Source organism: Myxine glutinosa, chromosome 2 (genome assembly GCF_964187855.1).
Source record: "Myxine glutinosa chromosome 2, kmMyxGlut1.1, whole genome shotgun sequence".
Classification (NCBI taxonomy): domain Eukaryota; kingdom Metazoa; phylum Chordata; class Myxini; order Myxiniformes; family Myxinidae; genus Myxine; species Myxine glutinosa.
Genome location: NC_136262.1, coordinates 214,282,473 through 214,299,608, shown reverse-complemented (window position 1 = coordinate 214,299,608; position 17,136 = coordinate 214,282,473). Strand labels below are relative to the sequence as shown.

Sequence of the window (17,136 nt, the reverse complement as noted above, 5' to 3'; positions counted from 1 at the left end):
TCATCCAATGTTTAAAAAAAAAATTCAAAACAAATGTTATTTTTTGAGCGTCATCCAGGGATAAATTGGTGGAGAAAAAAAAGATGTCGTCTTCGGTCACGAGGTTTGGCCACCATATTATTTTTTACACAAAAGCCTTAAAAACCACCAAAAACACATCCTGGTGAGGGTCTGCAATCTCTGATTGCTCTTTGTTGTTTCAATTTTATTTCAAAGGCACTGTTGTGAAGCTCTGTTATGTGCCTTTGTTTTCAGGTTGGGACGTGGAAGGTTATCTCCAAAATTGGAGAAGGACATTTTGGATTCATTTACAAAGCAAAGAATGTCATCTCTGCAAAAGAGGTACAAGCTTGTGATACTTCGTGTGCCTTCATTTCACTTTCTGGGAGATGGAACAACTCGTGTGAGAGCGAGATAGAACACAGAATTGAACACGGTGGAAAATACAGATAGCAGCAAACAGTGTAGAGGGACACACCGGAGAGACACATGGAAGAAGGATGAGAGCAAAGGGATCGGGAAATTCTCCTGCATCTGAATTTATCTTCTCTTTTTCTGAGGAGATGAACGATGCTTTTTCTTTTGACTTGCAGGCCCCACATCACCTGTAGAACATTACATCACATATGTGATTACAATGAACAAATAATGTGTGATCTCTGACAGATGATGGTTGTGTGTCAGAAATCTCACCAAAAATAATGGGGAAAACCCCTTGATGCAAAATTGAGGGGGCTTCATTCCTCCCATTGCTTTTCTTTTCTTTTTCCTCCAATTAACACTTTGATGCCCATCACTGCCCTCCACCCCCATTCTGCTCCCTCATCCCTTGTACCTCAATGTTTTGTCCTTCCAATTCTGAACACTCGACTAGATTCACTTGTGGTGGGTTGATGCAATTGTTTACCTATTCCCCTTTTTATCATCCGTATTCTGTTCCTACCTTACCCAGTCGAACCCAACTGCTCCTGGACTCTGTGTCCTTCTCTCCTGAGAAGGTGGAGAAGTTTTTGTCAAACCTCGACTCTGATTCTGCAACTGGACCAGACGGCATCAGCCCACGGGTCCTAAAATCCTGCTCTGCCACTCCATCTCACCCTCTCTCTGTTCATTTCACCCTCTCTTTTGCTCAAGGTCATCTGCCAGCATCTTGGAAATCAGCAAACATTACCGCTTTACACAAAAAAGGTGCAAAAACAGATCCTTGCAACTACAGACCAATCAGCCTGCTCCCAATTATCAGCAAAGTCATGGAATCCATCATTGCTTCGGATATCAAATCCTTCCTCTTCTCCAATGGCTTGATCTCCAATCATCAATTTGGATTCAGATCAGGTCATTCTACTCTGGACATGTTGCTTCTGCTGTCTCAACAATGGATGGAGGTCCTAAATGCCAAACAGGAAATCAGAGCTGTCTCCCTTGACATAACACGTGCCTTCGATATGGTCTGGCACCCAGCTCTGTTTACCAAACTTTCCTCCTATGGTATCCATGGAAATCTCCATGCTTGGCTTGCGGACTTCCTCTCTGGTCATAGTCAACGTGTGGCCCTGAATGGATTTCTCTCATCGCCCCTTCCTGTTCTGGCTGGAGTTCCCCAAGGTAGTGTTCTGGGCCCTGTGCTTTTTCTGGTCTGCATCAATGATCTCTCTGACTCTCTGGAAAATCCTCTCTATCTCTTTGCTGATGACTCCACTCTCTGCCACTCCATTCCACATCCCTCAGATCGGCAGTCTGCAGCCTCCTCACTCTCTGCAGACCTGGACAAAATCACAGACTGGTCAAACAAGTGGAACATGTCCTTCAATCCTGACAAATCTCACACTCTTACTATGTCTCTCCGAAAAGACCGACTGGAAAACCCTCCCATCTACTTTCTCAACAATCCTCTCCAAGAATTTCTGTCACTCAAGCTTTTGGGTCTCACTATCTGCCATGATCTTTCTTGGGAAAACCCCATTTCCAAGCTGGCTTCCAAAGCCAGTCGCCAACTGGGCATAATCCGTCATGCGAAGTCCTTCCTTGGCACACCTGAGCTCCTTACCACATACAAGGCTTTCATCCGCAGCTCAATGGAATACTGTTCCCCCCCTCTGGGCCAGTGCTCCTGCCTTACACCTAGCTCGACTTCACGCTGTTGAAACCAAAGCTTTCAGAATCATTGGAATCTCCTGAGATGAAGCTAACTCCGAGGGCCTTTCACTCACTCACCGCAGGCAGGTTGGTGGTCTTTCTGTCTTCTACCGATTCCTCTCCGGCCTTGCTTCCCCAGCTCTCTCTGTGCTCTGTCCCCTAAATATTCCTACAGGTCACACAATATCTGCCAGCAACCCTCTTATGGTGAAACTGCCAAAATCTAGGCTCTCTGCTCACCTTCACTCTTTTATCCCCCTTTTTCCCACCTCTGGAACAAACTCCCCCACTCCCTTCAATCCCACTCCTCCCTCCAGGTCTTTAAAACAGCTGTTCACCACCATATCTTATCTTCCCCCATCCAAAACCTTGATCTTTTCTACCCCCGCTAATTCACCCCAGATACACTTTTTCGAAATTCCAACTTCTTTCCTGGAAGTCCTTGCAGTGTCCATATGTTTTATACCTCTCCTACCTCCCCCCAAGCCCTCTCCCTCCCACCGTTCTCTCGATGTCCCTGCTCTCAAATGTTGTGTTTGTGTACCTCGCCCTCTCTCCCCATCTTGTCTGCCGCTCCACTTATTTTGTGTTTTATGTGTTGGTTTGTGTTGGTTTGACTTTTTGTGTGATTAATGCTAGCTTTCGCGAGCCTTGATCTTGTATACAAAAAAAAATAAAAAAATCAGTCGATGTGAAATTGTTCCTTTCTGTCATTTATCTCCGACGTTGCCTTCACTATATACAATTATAATAGTTGTGTTCCTTTCCTGTGAAATTGTTCCTTTCTGTCATTTATCTCAGACGTTGCCTTCACTATATACAATCACGACACACCAATATCGTATATTTTACCCATTTTCCCACATTTTAACAGATGTTGTAATACGATCTCTTGTCGCCTCTTTCAGGTTGCTTTGAAGAAGGCAAAATCTTTGGAAGATGCACCAATGGTAAGTTTGTGTTTATATTGAGATTGTGGTGTTTTTAACTGTTGAACTAGCAACACAGTTTAACTTACCTCTGAACTGTCCTGGCAGAATCTTTGTCTGTGATACATCTTTGTCTCTTGGCCCCTGAGGCTGTGCGTCTCTGTGTGAGAGTTACAATCTCGTGGTCATTGTGATGGGGTGACTTAACCTGAATCCAGCTTATAGAAGGAATTTGTATACTTTTCTCTCTTTTCTCCTTTTTTTTTTTTGCAGCTGTTCCATGAATTTGCGATGATGAAGGGCCTTCGTCACATAAATATTGGTAAGCATGGATTTCACTCAAACTTATTGAAGTTTGATTGTAATAGAATATATCAATACTCGTATAATAGTAATATGAATGCTTCGAATGAAATGCACCTTTTTATATCAACTTCATTGAATTCAAGAAGGAATTTGATCTTGTTCAGAAAGCAAGCCTGTGGAAATTTCTGAGATCTTATGGAATTCCACAGAAGATGATCACTCTAATCAGCAAATTCTATGAACACTTTGACTGCAGTGTCATCCTGAACACTTCCTTATCACGGTGGTTCCCGGTAGAGTATGGAGTTCGCCAAGGTTGTATTATATCACCTATCCACTTTCTGATTACTATCGACTGGATCATGAGGAACACCACATCAGATAGACCTAGAAGCATCCAGTGGACCGTTTCCACCCAACTTGAAAGTCTGGATTTTGCTGACGATTTCGCTGTTTTGTCATCAAGGGAGACGCATCTGACTTCACTGATTTACTCACCTGCTTTAACCTCACTCAACATGTCGACTTTCCTACCCATATCCGTGGTCACATTTTGGACCTTGTCTGCTCCACTGGATTAAATTTGCACCATCTCTCTGGCTCCGACCTCACCCTCTCTGACCACTTAGCCATCACTCTGACCATCAACATCCCCGCCCCAACACCAAGGCATTATCGCACTATCAACTTCCGTAAGCTAAACGCTCTTTCACCTACCTCATTCTCATCCACCCTCTCTAAAAAAATGTCCACTTCTCCCTTCATTGACCTCCACACCCCTTCCGACCTCACTGACTACTACAACCACACTCTCTCCTCCTGCCTTGACCAACTTGCGCCTGTAAAAACCAAAACAGTTTCTTTCACCCATTCTGCTCCCTGGTTTACCCCTGAACTCCGCCTGATGAAAACTCGTGCTCGCCAACTTGAAAGACTCCGCAATAAAACGGGTCTCACAGTTCACTCCCAAGCCTACAAGGACCACCTACAACACTACAAAGATGCCCTCTCCCGCGCCCGCTCCGCCTACTACTCTCAAATTATCCACTCTGGCTCCAGAAACCCAAAAGCACTCTTCTCGACAATAAACAAACTCCTCCGCCCCCTGAACACCACCACCCAGTCATTCACAGTAGACAACTGCATCTCCTTCCTCTCTTTCTTCCAACGCAAAATTGCCAACATCTACAACAGCTTGACCACCGCCGCACCCACTCCTCCAACCACCTGCCCCCCCTTGTCCTGCCATCCCTTGTCTCGGTTCTCCCCAATCTCCCCTACTGACCTCTCTGAACTCCTCATAGGAATGAAAACTGCCACCTGCACTCTTGACCCCATCCCCTCCAGCTTTGTCAAGGCCTCCCTCCCTGCTCTCTCTCCACTTATCATTGCAACAATAAACTCCTCCCTGTCTACAGGCATCGTCCCACCTTCCCTCAAAATTGCTGCTGTTACCCCCATTCTAAAAAAACCTGGTCTAAACCCTGACACCCTAAACAACTTCAGACCCATCTACAACCTACCTTTCTGTCAAAAGTTTTGAAACGCGCTGTAGCCACTCAACTCAAACATCATCTCTCTGCCAATAACCTGTATGAAACATTCCAATCCGGATTCCGCTCCAACCACAGTACTGAAACTGCTCTCCTCAAAATCACCAACGACCTTCTCCTCTCCTCTGACGCTGGCAACCTCAACATTCTCGTCCTCCTCGACCTCAGCGCTGCCTTTGACACCATCGATCACACCATCCTCCTCACCCGACTTGAATCCACCTTTAACGTTACCGGCACTGCCCTCTCTTGGATTAAATCATACCTCTCTGACAGACGCCAGTTCATCTCCATCAATAACTGCAAATCCCCCACTGCTCCCCTCCCCCAAGGTGTCCCCCAAGGTTCAGTTCTTGGCCCCCTCCTCTTCATCCTTTACCTGTCCCCCCTCGGTCACTTAATCCGCCATCATGGTCTCCAATTCCACTGCTTCGCCGATGACATCCAGCTTTTCATCTCCACCAAGTCCGTCTCCACCGACACCCACTCTATCCTGACAAACTGCATCACTGAAATAAAATCCTGGCTTCAAATCAACTTCCTCAAGCTTAACTGTGATAAATCTGAAATAATCATCATTGGCCCAAAAACGCTCACAAAATCCACCCATAACTTTGCCCTCAACATCGACGGTGTCCCAGTATCCACCTCCCCTCACATCCGGAATCTTGGCGTCATCTTTGACCAAACCCTTTCCTTCGACAAATACAGTCATCCCTCGCTATATCGCGGTTCACTTTTCGCGGCTTCGGTACATCGCGGGTTTTTCTCGCTAGTATATGTAAAATTATATCGCCGATTTTTCGCTATATCGCGGGATTTTGCGGTATAAATGTATTTTTATATACTATTATTTAAAATATTTTTGTGGTAAAATAAGCATTTTCTTGCCTAAAAATTTTAAAAAGTAAAGAAATAAGAAAAATACAGTAATTAAAACATATTGTGAGTGAAGTGAGTGAAGTGAGTTTTGGGCACACCCCCTTCCTTCTCCGGGGCCAGTAGAGCCAAACAAGGTCTCCGGGAAGGAAACGAGGTGTGTGAGCCCGAGCGTCATACCGCGTTTTCATCTGCGAAGAAGCCACCCCAATTTGCTTCCTCGCAAACTCATGAGCCTTTTCCATGCTCGCTTTCAAATTGGTTGCGTAGCTCTCCACAGTTGGCTCACCCGGTTCCCCTGGTGACGGTCCCATCAACAAATCTGTGGGGACTCGCATCTCCCTACCGAACATCAACAAGGCGGGGGTGCACCGAGTGGTCGCATGCTGGGCGGTCCGGTATGCCATCAATATAAAGGGAAGGTGCTCGTCCCAATCCTGTTGGTTTTCAGATGTAAAGAGGGCCAATTGTGTCAACAGCGTCCGGTTGAACCTCTCTACCATCCCATCCGATTGAGGCCTCAGGGGAGTCGTCCGGGTCTTATGAATTTGGAGGAGCTCGCACACCGACCGCAGGAGGGCAGATTCAAAGTTCCGGCCCTGGTCAGTGTGTAGCTCCCTTGGGACGCCAAATCGGGAGAAGAATCCCTCAACTAGAACTTGAGCTACCAGCCGGGCTTCCTGGTTGGGCAATGGGTAGGCCTCTGGCCACTTGGTGAAGTAATCCATTGCCACCATAATGTACCGATTCCCTCGGCGGGTGGCTGGCAGGGGCCCCACCACATCTACTGCCACCCGCTCGAGCGGTGCCCCGACATTGTACACCTGGAGCGGGGCCTTGCGCGCACGTGGGGGTCCCTTCTTACCGCGGCAGAGGTCGCAGGATCTCACCCAATTTTGAATGTCTCTGCCCGAATTCACCCAGTAGAACCTCTGTCGTAATTTGGACAAAGTCTTGGCCACGCCCAAATGTCCCATTGTCCTAGTCCCATGCACGTGCCCCATAACCACTTCCTTCAATTTGTTAGGTACAATTATCAACCAGGAAGCTACATCACCCATTGGTGTCACCCACTTTCTGAACAAATAGCCCTCTTTCAACCCCAACATCTGCCACTGTGCCCAATAGGCCTTTACCTGGGCTCCGTGTGGAGCAATCTCCTCCCAAGAGGGTCTTTTGTCCTCCTCTAGCCACTGAAAAAGGGGCCCCAAAACGGGATCCTCCCTTTGACTCTCTTGCCAATTCACATCGCCCAATTCCTGTGGGGGTTGTGGCAAAGTTCGCCTGGTCACTCTCGCTGCATATAGGCATGCATCAATTTGGCCCTGCCCAATTGGATCCTTGGCTTCTTGTCTATCACAAAATTTACACTGTGCATCCCAACAGGGGCGCCGAGAGAGAGCGTCTGCATTGGCATGTGCTTTGCCAGGCCGATGTTGCACAGTGAAATTATACTGCTGCAGCCTCTCAAGCCACCTTGCAATTTGCCCCTCCGGCTCTTTGAACCGAAGGAGCCATTGCAAGGAGGCATGATCCACTCGGATCACAAACTCCCTCCCATAAAGGTAAGGGTGAAAGTGTCCAACTGCAGACAGCAAGGCCAATAGTTCTTTGCGGGTAACGCAATAATTTCGTTCGGGCCTCGAAAGTGCCCGACTGTAATACGCAATAGCCCTCTCGACTCCCTGTTGCATTTGTGACAACACAGCTCCCAATCCCTCCTGGCTCGCATCTGTGTCCAGGATGTAATTGCCATCATCTGTCGGGTATGCCAAAACTGGGGCCTCCACCAGACGTTGTTTTAAGTGACTGAATGCCTCGATGCAGCTCTCTGACCATACAAATTTGGCTCCTTTCTCTGTCAATTTGTGCAAAGGTCTTGCAATTTCCGCGAAATTTGCCACAAATCTTCTGTAGTACGAGCAGAGGCCCAAAAATCCTCGGACCTCCCTTACATTTTTAGGGGCGGGCCACTCTTTTACAGATTTTACCTTTCCTGGGTCAGTGGCCACGCCGCTCTCACTGATCACGTGACCCAGGTAAGTCACTTCCCTCCTGAAAATTTCACACTTGCTCGGATTTAATTTCAACCCGGCACCCCTTAATCTCCCAAATACGTCTGACAAATTTTCGACAGCCTGTTCAAATGTGGGAGCGTGGACCAATACATCATCCAAATAGACGAGGCAAGTCTGCCACGGTAAGCCAATTAAAACACGTTCCATCAGACGCTCAAACGTGGCAGGGGCATTGCACAATCCAAAGGGCATGACGACAAACTGCCAGAGACCCTTTCCTGTGGTGAACGCCGTTTTCTCCCTCGCCTCTTTATCCATTTCCACCTGCCAATAACCGCTCTTTAAATCCAACGTGGAGAACCACGTTGAGCCTGAAACGGCATCGAGGGTGTCATCGATCCTTGGCAGGGGATACGAGTCCTTGAGTGTCACATGATTGAGCTGGCGGTAATCCACACAGAACCGAGTGGTCCCATCTTTCTTCTTTACCAGCACAATGGGTGACACCCAAGGACTCACCGAGGGCTCGATAAATCCGGCTCTTTCCATTTTGCTCACCTGTTCCTCTGCCTCCTCTTTCTTAGCGAAAGGGAGCCGCCTCGGCGGTTGGCGAACAGGCCGAGCCTCGCCAGTACTAATTTTGTGCCTGACGAGACTCGTGCGTCCAACATCCTCGGGGGAGAGAGAAAAAACACCCAAGTTCTTACCAACCAAATTGTGCAACGTCTCTACCTGCTCCGATGTTAGGCCCTCTTCAGAGCGTGTCATCATGTCCCGCACTCCCTCTGACCAATCACATTTCCCCAAATTTTGCCCTCCTTCCGGCTGTACTGGCAAGCATGTGGATCCACCTCCTCCGGTGACCTCTACTACACTACTGCATTTGGCTACGATGGCTCCGCCCCTTATAGTGCGGGGGCTGTCGGACAAGTTGAGCAGCCTGACTGCCAGCATAGGCCCACGGGTGTCTATGAGGGTGCGACCCACCATTAATTCCTCCGTCCCCTGCGAGGACCACGACTCCACTAGCCCCAGCTGGCCAATGGGTTGAGCACCTGCTGCTAACTCCGCCATCACGACTCTCTCGGACCTGGGAGGCACGGTCACAGTGCGCGGCACCTCCAGCCACGTCCCCTGCACCTCCTCGTCATCCCCCAGTCCCATTAACTGCAGCCTCTCGGTGCCCAACCACATATGACCACGCCCAAGGTCTAATTGGCAGTCATGTTCCACCAGGAAACTCAGTCCCAACAGACACTGATCGCACACCCCCGCCACCCACACAACCACGCTGACCTCCAGGCCACCCAACTCCATCCTCACCACTCCGCGTCCCAATATTGGTGCCGTTGCCCCCGTAGCCAGTTGAAGGCTGTGTCCTTCTACCCTATCAATTTTGTCCCAGCCTCCAACACTCTGGTCTAGCACACCCGGATTGATAATGGTGTCACTGGCTCCAGTGTCCACCACAGCCTCACAAAATTCTCCCTCAATTTTGCATCTAACCCTTAGATTACCCGTGCCAATTTGTCCGCAATTCACTACTTCCACCAAAGGAGGGCGCTTCTCCACACACTTGCCAGCCGAGCATGGCCCCGTATGCTCGGCTCGTTCTAGTTTCCCGCACACTCTACCGCTATTGGCCCAGGCGGAGGTGGTGGTCCTCTGTCTGGCACCTGTGGACCTCCTCTGTCTGGCACCTGCTGACCTACTGGGGGCCCCCTCCTTTCTGGACTGCGAAGCCTGTCAGGAGGTGGGGGCCCATATGGTTGCCGACAATTCCTCTGACTGTGCCCTCTTCTCCCACATCTAAAACAAGTCCCCAAGAACGGACCCCTCTGGTAGCCAGGCGGAGCCCCCCTTTCTCCCGGCCCAGCCCGATAAAAATCAGGCCGTCCCGATGACCAACCTGGACCACCCTGTCGTGACTCGCTCCCTGCAAATTGTCCCCCCATCAAATTTGTCAGCTGGCGGCTGATCCCCCTTAACATTCGCCCGATGTCATCCTCTGGCTTTTCCCGATCCCGCACCTCGGTCTGCCGTACCGTCACAGGTGCCCTCTCCGATGCGCGGTTCGACCTTCTCAAAAAGGTCAGTCTCGCCGCGCATTCCGCTGCCCGGTGCACCGTGGGTGGGTCCTGTAACTCCACCAACGTCCGGACCTCAGGATCAGGGAGAGCCGCCATAAATTTTTCTATCGCCAGCTTGTCCCACGCCTGTGCTGGTAGGTCCCTGTATGCTATCCTCACAGACTGGTATATATCCTGGGCCAGCTCCTGCAACGTCTCATTAGGCTTTTGCCTGCGATGCAGCAGCTGTGCCCTGACCAGGTCGCACCTTGCGCCTGTCCCGTACCTGTTATTCAAGGCCTCACAAATGGCCTTGCTGGTCAATATTCCCTCTGGGACTACGTTCAACACGTCGGCGGCTGACCCACGCAGTGTCGCCACCAGATTCCCCATGCGCTCCCGCTCTCCCCAACCATTGAGCTGAGACACGCACTCAAATTGTGTCAGGAAAGCCTCGAGGCTCCCTGATCCGTCAAAATGTACGAGGGGGATTGTTTTTCCAGAGACTCTATTCCCCGATTCCTCTCTGTCCAAATCCAGTCCGGGGCCAAAACACCCCCCCAACTGGGTATTCCGTTTCGGAGCCTCTGGTGTCCAAATGTGGCTCGTGGTGAGGGTCTCCTGGGTCCCCTTAATCTGGTCCTGAAAATGTTTAACCGACCTACTCACCTCTTCCTTCAGGCTCTCTTGAACCCGACCAACCTCCTTCTTGATGGTATTGTCCCAGATCTCCAGTCGCTCCTGCATAAAATCACTCACCCTTTCATTATCCATTAGTGGCCCCCACAGGCCTTTCTCAATTAACCCTTGCTCCTGCTCTTTTATGCGGGTTTCCAACCCCCTCACCTCCTCGGCCAATTTGCCCCCCTGTCGGTTGAGCAGTCCCCATTCCTCACTCTGCTGTAGCATTCTGGCATCCACCCGGCCCCGATAGCCTTCCAGGTCCCCATTTGCTTTATCAATTCGAGCATTTGTGGCACCAATCTGACCCTCCAACTTTTCCCCCATTTGGACAGCCTGGGTCACGCCCTCCTCTATTTTTGACATTAATTCTTCCCGTTTCAATTCAATTTCCACCCCTATGGCTTTTTCCATCTCCCCCATTTGAGTTTCTACTTTACCCTCAAATTTCCCCAGTCTGTCCGTAATTTGGTTTTGCACTCTCCCTTCTATGCCATCAATTCGTTCCCCCAGCTGCTGTGCCATTTCCCCAATTTTTCCTTCCAATTGTTCATTCCTTTGTTTTATTTCATTCCTCCATTCCTTCCCCTGTGACTCCATTTTATTTTCCATCCCTTCAATTTTATTTTCCAACCCACTTTTCATTTCTCCCATTTGTTCCTCCAATCGATCACTCATTCCCTTCATTCCTTCCCTACATTCCTTCCCCTGAGACTCCATTTTATTTTCCATCCCACTTTTCATTTCTTCCATTTTTCGAAGCAATTGACCCAACATCTGGTCGGTTGTCGGGGCCGTTCCTACTACTCCCGACTCCCCGGTGGGGGAGGGGGATAAGTTGGTGCTCGGGACGAGGGAGGTTCCAAGGCTCACCTCTGCATCTAATTCCCCTATTTCCGGCTCACTCCCGACGCTGACGGAGGCCTCGCTGCGTAATTCCATCTCGTCGACCTCCGACATCCGCTTTTCGGAAGGTCGTTCCCCGCGCGCGTATTTATTTTAATAATTCCTGAAACACAATTTAAATTTGACGAAGACGCGATATCGCGCTCCGTATGCCCAATTGATTATTAAATTTCTCCGCCTCGCCTATCCAAATTTTGCGTTCGAACGTCGGACGCAATGTACGCCCGACCGTGTCGATGTCTCGCCGCGGACAAAAAATTTGTCCGACGGATTCGAATCCTACACTCCTGACACCACTTGTCGCGTAACCGTGATTAACACCACCGTTACGGATGACCGATTGCGAGACTTTACACTCCCGAGGCGAAAACTCAATGGCGGACTCACGTTCAACACCCACGCGCGAAATGGCGGGACGCAGCGAAGGCTCCGCAGCCTTATCTATTAAAATGAAACACCCAGGAAACTGCGTTCAAATATGTACAGAAAATAATATAAGGATTTATTATTAAAAGTAAAGCCAGTGAAAAAGCACGCGCCGGTAATACTAATAACTAAATCGGGACGTCCCCACACGACTGATATCAGACACAAACGAGGGAGATTAATACGAAAATAACAAGTCACGTCGTGTACAGTGTACGCGGATTCGGGCTTATCTGTCTTTGTCGTCCTTGTGGCTGCCGTCCAACACCGCTCCTTTCGGCCCGATCGCACACCTCGCTCCAAGTTCCACGGCCCTCTGCCTCCGCCTCCAAGCGCCACCAGGCCTCGTCGGTCCAACGCAGGGCTGCACGAAGCAACCAAAAACCAAGTGCCAACTGCCAACTGCTGAGTGCCGAGTGCCAACTGCCAACTGCTGAGTGCCGAGTGCCAACTGCCAACTGCAACGAGCTGTGGTCACGAACTGTAGAAAATGGCACGAACCGTCAACTGCCACGAGCTCTCACTTCTCTCAACTGCCACTCCGGTACCGAACTGGGACGACTCGAGATCAGATCGCAACTCAACTCAACTCAACTGGCGAAAAATGGCGTCCGACCGTCGCATATATCTCTCCCCGATGACGTCACATTCGCGCACTCCTCAGCCAATCATATGGTCCCAACTCGCCGGTCACGCCCTCTACGGCATGCGACTCCTAACATCTCCCCCGTTACGCGACCCTGCGGTCCTGGCATAACACGTGCCGGCCCGGTTTGTAGGCCTTTGGAGGTGTACACGGTGGCGGCCAGCCGTGGCGGTGTTTTTGGCCTGGTTTCCTGTCAATTTAATACGAAGTCCTTGTCAGGGAAAGGGGATTATTTAATGTTGCGCCAAGGACCTAACTAATGTTTATGTGGTTTGCAGTGCCATAAAGGACAAAGGTTTGATTACTAGGTGATACTCACAGGGGCGTTACCTTTAACCCCTCACTATTTAACACTCGAATCTCCAGGTAGATCCACACTCATACATCTTACCCCGACAACCGCCTAAACATCAAGAACTTATTACATGTAGAGTCCCTGTCACGACAGCCGAGTACCTACCTATTCAGATCTACCTAGCTCTAGATGTTGCATTACCAAATTCATAACAATATTACAAGAAATAAAATACTGTACATAGTGTACAGTAGAAGGGTAGACAAAGAGTCGTGCGTATGGAAAACGCAGATGCGGCAGCTTCCACTTGCGCTAGTTACCCACGTAATGGGTAACTGTAATGCTCTTTCTGGCTGTGCAGTACATTCATCATCGTCATCACCTTCATCGTCATCAGTACTGCACAGCTAATTCATCATCATCTTCATCACGCAAGTTGTAGTATTGAAGAGCCGGGGCTCTTGCTTGATACGGACGAAATGACGGGCAAGACACAAACTCGTCCGAGAAGATATTTATTCTCAAAACCAACTCGGGAACACTGAAAAGCCCGTTTATCGGGCTGCATTATAAAGCACAACCAGAAACCGAAAGCCACGCCTCTCAAGCGTGGCGTGCTTCGGTGGTCACGTGATCAACAGGTGTAGCTGATTATCTATCTATAATTCCAGTAATCTCTGTGTGTTTGTTTGTACGTTTGTACGTTTGTACGTTTGTACGTTTGTACGTTTGTTTGTCTGTGACCGCTGTTTCTCGACAACCACGGGTCCGATATACTTTAAACTTGCCAGGTATATTGCTGGGGACCCGAGGATGTGCCTTTTCAAGGTTTCATATTAATCGGACAATTACTTACCGAGCTATGTCCAAAAAACGATTCAACCAATCAGAGAGCAGCGAGCTATCGCGTGTGCCGAACGTGGCGGACACACTCTGCCTCGGATGGCACATTTGAGAGCGTATTCATTTATTTCACGTTTGCAAACTATGTTGGCGCTATGTTGGCGTTAAACTATGTTTTAAAACTAATAAAAACCATTTCATGTAAATAGAGGGGGGGGGGGGGGGGATTGTCACTGTACTCGCACGAGCAGATGGCGGAAGTGCCTGACCGCCAAGTGAAGTCCGAGCAACTCGCGGTCGAAGGTACTGTAACGGCGTTCGGGCGGGCGAAGCTGCCGGCTAAAGAACGCCAGCGGTTGCCAAGCTCCGTTTTAAAACTAATTAAAACCCCGGGGGGATTGTCACTGTACTCGCAAGCCGTTCGCCGTTCGCTTTGGCGTTGCGAATGGACCAAAACATTTCATGCACCAAACCATTTCATGTAAAGCGTTCGCCGTTCGCTTTGGCGTTGCGAATGGACCAAAACATTTCATGGACCAAACCATTTCATGTAAATAGAGGGGGGGATATAATTTTAGATATAGATATAGTACGGGCATGCCCTAGTACCCGCAAAGAGCGGCACGCTTTAGCGGTCACGTGACCAGCCACTCTCGCGTCCCGGGGATCCCCGCCGGTGACGTCACCGGCTGGAGCAAGGAGATTCTGATGCTGGTCTTGCTTGGGGGACCCATGGGTAGCTACAGTATCTTCAATGGTGAGTACCCATTAGAATTTTATATGTTGTTAAAATTACGTATGTTTAAGAGTGTAAAAAGTGTTTAAGAGTATAGGAAGTGTTTATAAGAGTATGGGAAAGGTTAATAAGAGTGTGGGGAGGGTCATAAAGCTTTAAAATATATATAAATAAAAAAATAAAAATATGGTCGCTACTTCGCGGATTTTCGTCTATCGCGGGGGGTTCTGGAACGTAACCCCCGCGATAAACGAGGGATCACTGTACACTAAACAGATCACAAAGTCAGCCTTCTTTCACCTGAAAAACATTGCCCGTCTCCGCTCATCCCTCTCCTCCACGGCTGCAGAAACCCTCATCCACGCCTTCATCACCTCCCGTCTGGACTACTGCAATAGTCCAGATGGGAGGTGATGAAGGCACCTCAGCAAAGCAAAGGACTTCTGTGACTCACTGGGATTGACACAATCTGTCAATTTCCCGACCCAGATCTCAGCCAATGGAGTTTCTTCTCTTCTAGACTTGGTTATGACAAACTTCCCTGCTAATGTCTGCTGCTCTTCTTCTGCTCCAATCGGTTCTTCTGATCATGTGCTTGTCAAAGTGGACATCTCTCTGGCCATTCTCAGAGAGCCTCCTCAGCGTCGAAGAGTCTGGCATTTCACTCAGGCCGACTGGGACGGGCTTCAAGCAGCCATCAATCGTCTGGATTGGTCTCCCATCTCCACTGCCTCTGACATCAATTCTTCCTGGGAATTCTTCCAAAGCAAACTGATCTCTCTCATGCACAGATTTATCCCATCTCGTCTTCAGTTGTCTTACCCTTCCTCCCGTCCATGGTACACCGAATCTTGTGGTGAGGCAGTTGCCCTGAAACAACTTGCCTTTGCCTCTTGGAAGGCTAATCCAACTGAAGGCAATCTCAGTTCCTTCCACCAAGCTCGGAACAAGTGTGTGTCTACCCTCAGGAGTGCCAGGAAGCACTATCTCTCCTCACTCAAGAACGAACTCTCAAACCTGTCTCCTTCCTCCAAATCCTGGTGGCGTCTGGTCAAATCCGTTTCTGGTGTTTGTTCCCCCTCCATCCCCTCCCTTACCTCAAATGGCCACACAGTTGACATCGCACGTGACAAAGCCGAATGCCTCAACTCTGTGTTTGCCTCAAAATCCTTAGTCCCAAACCCATCTCTCTCTGTTCCCACCTTTCCCAGTCGAACCCAACTGCTCCTGGACTCTGTGTCCTTCTCTCCTGACAAGGTGGAGGAGTTTTTGTCTAACCTCGACTCTGATTCTGCAACTGGACCAGACGGCATCAGCCCACGGGTCCTAAAATCCTGCTCTGCCACTCTATCTCACCCTCTCTCTGTTCTTTTCACCCTATCTTTTGCTCAAGGTCATCTGCCAGCATCCTGGAAATCAGCAAACATTACCGCTTTACACAAAAAAGGTGCAAAAACAGATCCTTTTAACTACAGACCAATCAGCCTGCTCCCAATTATCAGCAAAGTCATGGAATCCATCATTGCTTCGGATATGAAATCTTTCCTCTTCTCCAATGGCTTGATCTCTGATCATCAATTTGGATTCAGACCAGGTCACTCTACTCTGGACATGCTGCTTCTCCTGTCTCAACAATGGATGGAGGTCCTCAATGCCAAACAGGAAATTAGAGCTGTCTCCCTCGACATATCACGTGACTTCGATACGGTCTGGCACCCAGCTCTGCTCACCAAACTCTACTCCTATGGTATCCATGGAAATCTCCATGCATGGCTTGCGGACTTCCTCTCTGGTCGTAGTCAACGTGTGGCCCTGAATGGATTTCTCTCATCTCCCCTTCCTGTTCAGGCTGGAGTTCCCCAAGGCAGTGTGCTGGGCCCTGTGCTTTTTCTGGTCTTTATCAATGATCTCTCCGACTCTCTGGAAAATCCTCTCTATCTCTTTGCTGATGACTCCACTCTCTGCCGCTCCATTCCTCTTCCCTCAGATCGGCAGTCTGCAGCCTCCTCACTCTCTGAAGACCTGGACAAAATCACAGACTGGTCAAACAAGTGGAACATGTCTTTCAATCCTGACAAATCTCACACTCTTACTATGTCTCTCCAAAAAGATCGACTGGACAACCCTCCCATCTACTTTCTCAACAATCCTCTCCAAGAAGTTCTGTCGCTCAAGCTTTTGGGTCTCACTATCTGCCATGATATTTCTTGGGAAAACTACATTTCCAAGCTGGCCTGCAAAGCCAGTCGCCGACTGGGCATCCTCCGTCGTGCGAAGTCCTTCCTCGGCACACCTGAGCTCCTCACCACATACAAGGCTTTCATCCGCAGCTCAATGGGAAACTGTTCTCCCCTATGGGCTGGTGCTCCTGCCTCACACCTAGCTCGGCTTCACGCTGTTGAAACCAAAGCTTTCAGAATCATTGGAATCTCCCGCGATGAAGCTATCTCTGAGGGCCTTTCACTCACTCACTGCAGGCAGGTAGGTGGTCTTTCTGTCTTCTACCGACTCCTCTCCGGCCTTGCTCCCCCAGCTCTCTCTGTGCTCTGTCCCCCAAATATTCCTACAGGTCGCACAAGATCTGCCAGCAAGCCTCTGATGGTTAAACTGCCAAAATCTCGACTCTCTGCTCACCTTCACTCCTTCATTCCTCTTTTCTCCCGCCTCTGGAACAAACTCCCACACTCCCTTCAATCCCACTCCTCCCTCCAGG

At 49.3% G+C, this 17,136-nt stretch overlaps 1 protein-coding gene across 7 annotated transcripts in view; it reads left to right on the top strand.

The window, feature by feature from the left end:
* LOC137417945 (uncharacterized) overlaps positions 1-17,136 on the top strand; it is a 168,028-nt gene that overhangs the window by 82,872 nt on the left and 68,020 nt on the right. For all 7 annotated transcript variants that reach the window (XR_013622476.1, XR_013622473.1, XR_013622472.1 and 4 more), the window contains exons 10-12: positions 256-342; positions 3,045-3,086; positions 3,339-3,387. Coding sequence is in view for 2 of the 7 variants with exons in the window: in XM_078772234.1 (XP_078628360.1) it covers positions 256-342; positions 3,045-3,086; positions 3,339-3,387 (178 nt within the window). In the remaining 5 variants the exon portion in view is untranslated. The remainder of the gene's footprint in view (positions 1-255; positions 343-3,044; positions 3,087-3,338; positions 3,388-17,136) is intronic.